Source organism: Colias croceus, chromosome 12 (genome assembly GCF_905220415.1).
Source record: "Colias croceus chromosome 12, ilColCroc2.1".
Classification (NCBI taxonomy): Eukaryota; Metazoa; Arthropoda; class Insecta; order Lepidoptera; family Pieridae; genus Colias; species Colias croceus.
In genome coordinates this window covers 4,869,279-4,876,583 of record NC_059548.1, presented here as the reverse complement: position 1 = coordinate 4,876,583, position 7,305 = coordinate 4,869,279, and the positions used below count along the sequence as shown (strand labels likewise).

Genomic DNA, 7,305 nt, shown 5'->3' with positions numbered 1-7,305 from the left:
GAGAAATTTTTTATCAGACCATGAATATTGATCAAAATTATTACTGCTACTACTGCTATTTTTAAATATTGAAGCTTGAAACCTTGCCATTTTTTATTCGTTATATCCTGCAAGAAATTGCATCGTAAATCATACTAAACTGTTTTCCTCTTTCGTATTTCAATCAACCAGTAATGTAGCTCATAGATACATAATTTGAATTTTTTAAGAAAATATTAAAAAATATATGAAGTATTTTATTGTATGTTGGTCAATGCAACAATGCAAAAATTCATTAACAAACATATCAAATTTATATTTTTTACTATAGATATAGATGACAAAATAGGCTTTACACCGTGGTATCACGCGGAACAGGCTGAATCTAATACGATATTTTTTCTTTCATTACTTTAGATTATATAACCAATTCGTTGATAAATATGGGTCGTATTTTCCCCGTATTAAGTAACACATCTGCCTGTTGACCTTCACATAAAAAATCACAACTTTAGTTAACATACTATAAAAATGTCGAAAACTCAAATCGACTGGTTATTAATTTCATATTGTTTTATATACTCGGAATATAAACCTGTATTATCGAAATATATACTTTAAATGTACTTGATTTTTTATCATGTTTATTACCACTACTCTAAGTATTACCAGTGGGTGTTGAGTCCCAATACTTATGCATTATTTAGCATAATTGAATCAAATGGAGAAAATGCTAAAGGTTGCTAAAGTTAAAGCCTATATTAATTTTATAAATACTAATACAAAGATGATATTGAAGCATAATTATGGCCTATTCAAACCAGAGGGGTGTCAGCTATCGCTGCGGCCGTGGGTACTGGGTAATAATCGTGTACCCAACGGGATACCGCTACCCACTGCGGTAGCGGATAACGCTCTAGTTTGAATGGGCCTTTATAAGGATATAATATGTACTCATCTATAATTTTTCCTTGCATCCCAATTAACGTTCATATTCAGTCTCAAAATATGTGATCAATTTTGCTAATCCCGCAAACCGCCGTTGCCGTTTGTTCCAAAAAAATAGAGCAATGTTTCGAATTTATTTCTATAATTTGTTACTTACTTTAACTTATAAATAATTCTGTCTCTTTCATACAATAATTATATTGTTGCATCTGAAGGACACTGTGTTTTGATCATCGGAATACGAGTCTTGTATATAATTGTACTTGTAATTTCAATAAAAATAAACAAATATCACAATAATTACCTAATAATAGACATTTTCCGAAGAAGACAGCTTGATTATGCTTAAAGTTTGTATGAACATAGAAAAATATAAAAAATACTGCCTACTTAGTTAAACAATTTTGAAATTCTTTCACCAGTAGAAGGCCTCCTGAATTTTTATTTTATCCCGGATCAACGAGCGGAGCTTATAGCGAGGAGATAGTTACGAAATAAATTGACACACTTCTACTGATATTACCAGATTAATAAATAAATAATGAAAGAAAATATCTGCCATCCATAAATTAATAAGTGGCAATTAGTTCTGCACATTGTTATTAGGATCACGAATGATTATCGGAATCTCATTATTGGACATCTGCTGCTTGACTGTAGATTAATAAACGCCTTTTTGTTTATCGCCTTTCTTTCTTGCTTGCTTTTTCAGTGGATCGTAAGGATTTGATATGTTGTTGATTACTTGCTTACCTAAATGGTTTGATAAACACATTATTATTTAGTATATACCTACTTATTTTTAAATCGCAATAGTAATATTATGTCTATAATCCATCTATTAAATATAATTCAAACGGTTCTATGTCAAAAGTGATGAGCAGTTGTTTCTACTATGTGTATAATATCCATAAGAAAGGATTTCTTTTTACAGATTATTTTCTAAGATACCTATTATATTAAAGTAAGTAAAATTTTCATAAACTTATGAAGTACGCCGTAATACATATATAGACGACCCCTATGCCGTAAAAACTTTACGCATTTCGAAACTTTTTATGCGAATTAAAATGTAAATTTCATTTAAATATATCCTGCGATAACCTGTGTATTCTAAGAATTCTCCGAGAAGGGTCTGGAATAGGAGAGAAAAAATGAATAATTTCTTATTATCTTATTCTTTTAAATAAACGAAAAGGCTTTTTATACCGGCTATTTTTAATGACGATAAACAAACAAAAAAAAATGCATGAAGTATTTCTAAAAATAAATAAAAATCGATCAATTACATACCACTTAACTTTTCGAGTGTTTGAACTTAAATTTTCCGGCGAAAAAAACGTGTATAGTAATTTAAGTTGCGAATACTTTACAGATGATGAAATAGTCGACTCTTCTTTCCTTTCTTGATTTTTACATCATTGATGTTAACGTAGTATAAGAATTTAATTTAAAAATCCCTGTTTCCTAAATCTCTAAAATCATTCTAAATGGATAAGTTTAAAGAAAATAATGATCAAACGACATTTGACAAAAGATATAGGTATCGTTTCATTAGCATAATGCATAAATTATGTTTCTTAAGTATAACGTTATAGAAAGAACTTTTAAGGGCTCGACTTTCATAGCTTCTTTTATATTATACGATCAAACAAAATTAAATTATAATTTTATACGAAACAAGAGTAACAATTTCTGAAGATCTTAAGTAATCCGTAGTGTGGACGTAGCCTTAACATTAAAGATGTTTGAATGTGTCAGAAAAATTATTGACAATTAAAAAATTGCTATAATCGTTCGTTATGGTCACGTTATGGTACTTTTTGCAGTTGCAGGATATAAAATTGATAACCGTTGTATACCTATAATATGGATACCTATTAAATATACTAAAAAAAAAATTCTCGGTAGCACCGAAAATATCAAACCGCGTTCACCTTGTAGAGAACCAATTCATTGATGCTCAAATTCTTTGTTGCAAAATAATGCAAATGCCGATACTTAGCCATAATCGAATCATCTCGGTCGAGTATAAAACGCCGCTCGTGTATTTTATAATCATCAGTTAGACATCGTCTCTTAACTTTGTTACATCATGGTGAGCTAACATACAATTCTAATTTATAATTAGTGATTGGTTATCGTAATATTCTCTAAATCAACACTAAAAAAAATTATTTTCCAAAAATTTAACAAAAAAATAAAGTCTACTTATCTTATCTTATCTATCGTAATAGTTCAATCACTTCAAGCCTATTCTACAGCTTAACAAAACTTGTCTTCAAAAATTCCTAACCTCCATGGAATGTTCCAGAAATCCTTCGTAGCCATCCTCGCCCTCGTGGCCGTCGCCGCCGCCGATGTGTCCCACCTCTCCTCCGTGCGCACCGCTGACACCCAAGCCGTGATCGTCGGACAGGAAGCTGATGTCTTCCCCGACCAGTACAGATACGGTTACGAGACCAGCAACGGCATCAAGGGCGAAGAAAGCGGTGTCCTCAAGAACGCTGGCCGCGTAAGTGTCTACGTTATCTCAACTTAAACATTTTTTTTTAAACAACAATATATATTTAACTTAGTCCGATACAATTAAAACTGTACAAACTTTCAATTTTGTTAAGCACCATATAATATCGATTCAGATCGGGATTTCGTAGAATTAGGAATCGTTCAAATTTTTCTTTGATCTACATAAAATTATCTATTGAATTGTGACCAGTTGTGACATATGTTTTTAGGCCCGAAAAAGTGACATTCTTGTTTTATTGGAAATATCTAAGGAGCTTCTCTTTTTAAATGCACGAGTAGAACAACCAGAGTTTTATTTCAAAAACACGATTTTTAAAAAAATATTTAAAATATTGGAATTTTCGCGGCCGAATGTGCTAAATAAATTCGCATAAAAAAAAATAGATACACTAGATAATTTATTATGTTGCTAATATATGTAGTGACTACAGGCGCAAATTATCCCTTTTTGAAATTTTCGATATTGTCGATAGAGGCGAAAGTATTGTAATTTTTATTGATTTTCGTTTTTATTTTTTTATATGAAATGCAGGCGTTAGTAGAAGCTCTGTTTAGTACCAAAAGAAGCCTAGAACTGAGGTCTACATGTGACAAAAATACCACATTCTAACCACGAAGTTATTACGAGAAATAGATTAGTGCTACGGTCAAAAGTGTTAAAAATATGTTTTTATGTTTATTCACGATGCCCATTATGGGCACAAAATTATTATAAACTAGCGGTCCGCCCCGGCTTCACCCGTGGTACATGTTTACGTTTTCTCTACATAAGATCCATCCTCGTACTTCAAGAAATATAATAAAAAAAGAATTATCGAAATCGGTTCAGCCGTTCTCGAGTTATGCGCTTACCAACACATTTTGCGATTCATTTTTATATATAAAAGATTGTAATAAAATTGCACTCTTAAATAATATTAATCAAGAGGTCCGTGCTGATTTTTCGAATCAACCTTTAGCTTTCAAGTCAAAATGAAGTAATTTTTCACAGAAACATAGATTCAACATAATACGAATATCTTTACATAATTTACAGCAAATATTAGATACTTGGCTTTATTAAATGTACTTAAATATGGGGTCAGGATCATAATATATTTTTGTAAATTTAACAATTGTGACGCAGATACATAAAAATGTATTTAAACAAATATATGTCAAACCAGCCTTAATTAATTCAAATTTATTATAGGCAAAAGGAAGCGAATTTAACACAATAAACGAAGGCCATATTGGCATTTAGCTAGAGATGAGCTTATTGTACCGAAATATTTACATAAATTAAAAATATTAACCTTGGTATTTCCTTCAAGGCCAGGTCAAACAAACATTATGTTACCACGTGACAACGTGACCTCATAATATATGATTGGAATATATTATAACAAAACGTTCAAAGCTTTGCAAGTAAAATCCAGAATTATAACCTTTCAGCAACTTTATGAATTAAGATATATAGTTAATTAGTTAATAAATTATATATACCTAATAAATGTTCAATATTCGATTGTTTAATTAACGAGGTATCAATTTTCTAGGAGGATGAAGGTCTCGAAGTTCAAGGATCTCACTCTTACATCGGCAATGACGGTCAAACTTACTCCATCAAATACATCGCCAACGAGAACGGTTACCAAGCCCAGGTAAGAATGGAAAAATCTCGATTCATCTAGTATTACCAACAGCTTTTATTCCAAATCCACCCAAAGTCCAATCATTACAAATTTTATATCTTATTCTATCTATCTTTCAAATTACATCTTAATTATACAGTGAAATTTAAAAGAGCAAATTGTAGGGCTCATTCCATCGTAATTTGAACACAGGTCACGATCTTGCGAGATATATCATTTTATTTTAAAGATGATTCGCCCACGTGTGTTGCATCAGATGTGAGATGACATTACTGTTTTGCAAACTGCACATTCCAAACTGACGTTTTATATTTTGCTGTAGGTGTATCACCTACTTGGCTTTATGAGAATCAATGTCGTTTGCAATCTTATTGCATTAATTAAAAAAACTGAATGACTTAAATTTTGTCAAAAGTTAAAGAAAAGCTTCTATCAGCGTTAACACACCCTTGATTAGTAGTTAGATCAATAAGGTCCCATTGAACCGTAAATCTTTCTAATTAGCATTGTTTATTAGGATATTAATTGTATTACTTGTTCCAGGGTGCCCACCTCCCAACCCCCGTCCCAGTCCCAGAGTACATCGTGAGGGCTCTCGACTACATCGCAGCCCACCCCCCCAAGGTTGAAGGCTCCATCAAATACTAAATTTAGATTTTAAGGATTTTTGTTATACATGCTAAACACTGCCATTCTTGTTACCTCTAGTCCCCCCGTTTAATGGAGCAATAAAAGGTTTACATTTATCCGATTCTTTTATTTACCCCTTGAATGTATTCCATCTATAGATTGCTTTAACAGCTGGTATCAATCAAAAACAGCTTTGAATACTTTCAAAAGTTTTAAAGTATCTATCACATCGGTGATATCAATGATATCACCAAAGAGAAAAGACAGTGCTCAGAAAAAAAATTTGTGGAACGTTTATTTAAATTATAATTAAATAAATAATGAATATACTTACTGACATAAAATGATACAGTACATTATATAAATGATCCACTGACTACCGAAATAAGGTATAGAAGGTATACTAAACTAAACCAGTAGAGTTTTTGTATAAAATTTTCTGTCCCCAACAATTTTATGATAAAACAGTATTAAATGAATATCCTGGTTGTAGTTATATCTGATACGAATACTAATAACGAAATTCACTCTATTTTTAATGATTCTGTAATTTATATTCACTGAGAAGTGTTCAGGTCACGCGATGTCGTCATCACAATGAATTTAAAACGAGCTGCCTCAAATTTTGGGAAACAGCCAGGTTATTAGATTAATTATGAAATTGTATCCAAACTTGTTATTATATATTGTAACGAGTAATAAAATATATGAATGTGCAAACACACAAGAGTCAAAAATCAATAATACGTGGTTTTTGATTCTGAATATTTTTGGAAAAGTAAAAAAAAAACAAGGACTGAAATATTTAAAAGTTTGACATTTACCAAAAAATAGAGAATATATTTTAGATAAGCGTAGTAGGAATAAAAAATAAATTAAACCTTACTAATTGAGTACTCTCATCCATAATAGCAATATTGCAAGCTCAGCATGTTTGCGTCGGTACGCTAGGACAAATATTGTCGCATCGCCAACAGCCTTCCTACCTAATGAGTGATGTAATTAGTTTTAATGGTCTACCAGGGGATTATTTGATACTTTATTTTGAGATTCACTAACCTGCAAGGAATCGAATTATCAAATACACTATAAGTATAACCTAAGTTAACCCTAGAAAGATAATCATATTGAGTAGTACGGGAAAGATAGTCATGCGTCAAATTTACGCATGTTTTTTAGTTAGCTCTAAGTCGAGGTATATTATTTTTTTCTATAAATTGTAAGTTGTTATATATTTACAGTTATATTAGAATAATTCATACTACAAATAATTTATTTATAATTATTTTTATACATACAAAAAAATGAAAACATTAAATGTCTGCTTTAAATCTAGAATTCTTGTAATACGTTTTATTTCTAATAAAAACTTATTTTTACCACAATTATCAGACTTTTTTATATGTTATATATATGTTGTACATATAGTAATATGAAAAATTTATGAGAAATAACTTTAGCACATATCAAAGTATGCTCACGACATATAACTATGTTAGATTTTTTGCAGGACGCATTTGCCTTTCGTCATATTTCAGAAGGACAAAAAGAATAGTAAATACTTTTTTTTTTACTGAAGACCTCC

General features: G+C 30.8%; 1 protein-coding gene across 1 annotated transcript; it reads left to right on the top strand.

Annotated features, from left to right (window-relative positions):
- The first annotated feature begins 2,969 nt into the window (after positions 1-2,969).
- Positions 2,970-5,836, top strand: LOC123696179 (cuticle protein CP14.6-like). The gene is made up of 4 exons (XM_045642235.1): positions 2,970-3,025; positions 3,242-3,442; positions 4,995-5,099; positions 5,634-5,836. Exons 1-4 carry the CDS (start codon positions 3,023-3,025, stop codon positions 5,736-5,738), a joined length of 414 nt encoding a protein of 137 aa, XP_045498191.1. The 5' UTR covers positions 2,970-3,022; the 3' UTR covers positions 5,739-5,836.
- The last annotated feature ends 1,469 nt before the right edge of the window (positions 5,837-7,305 follow it).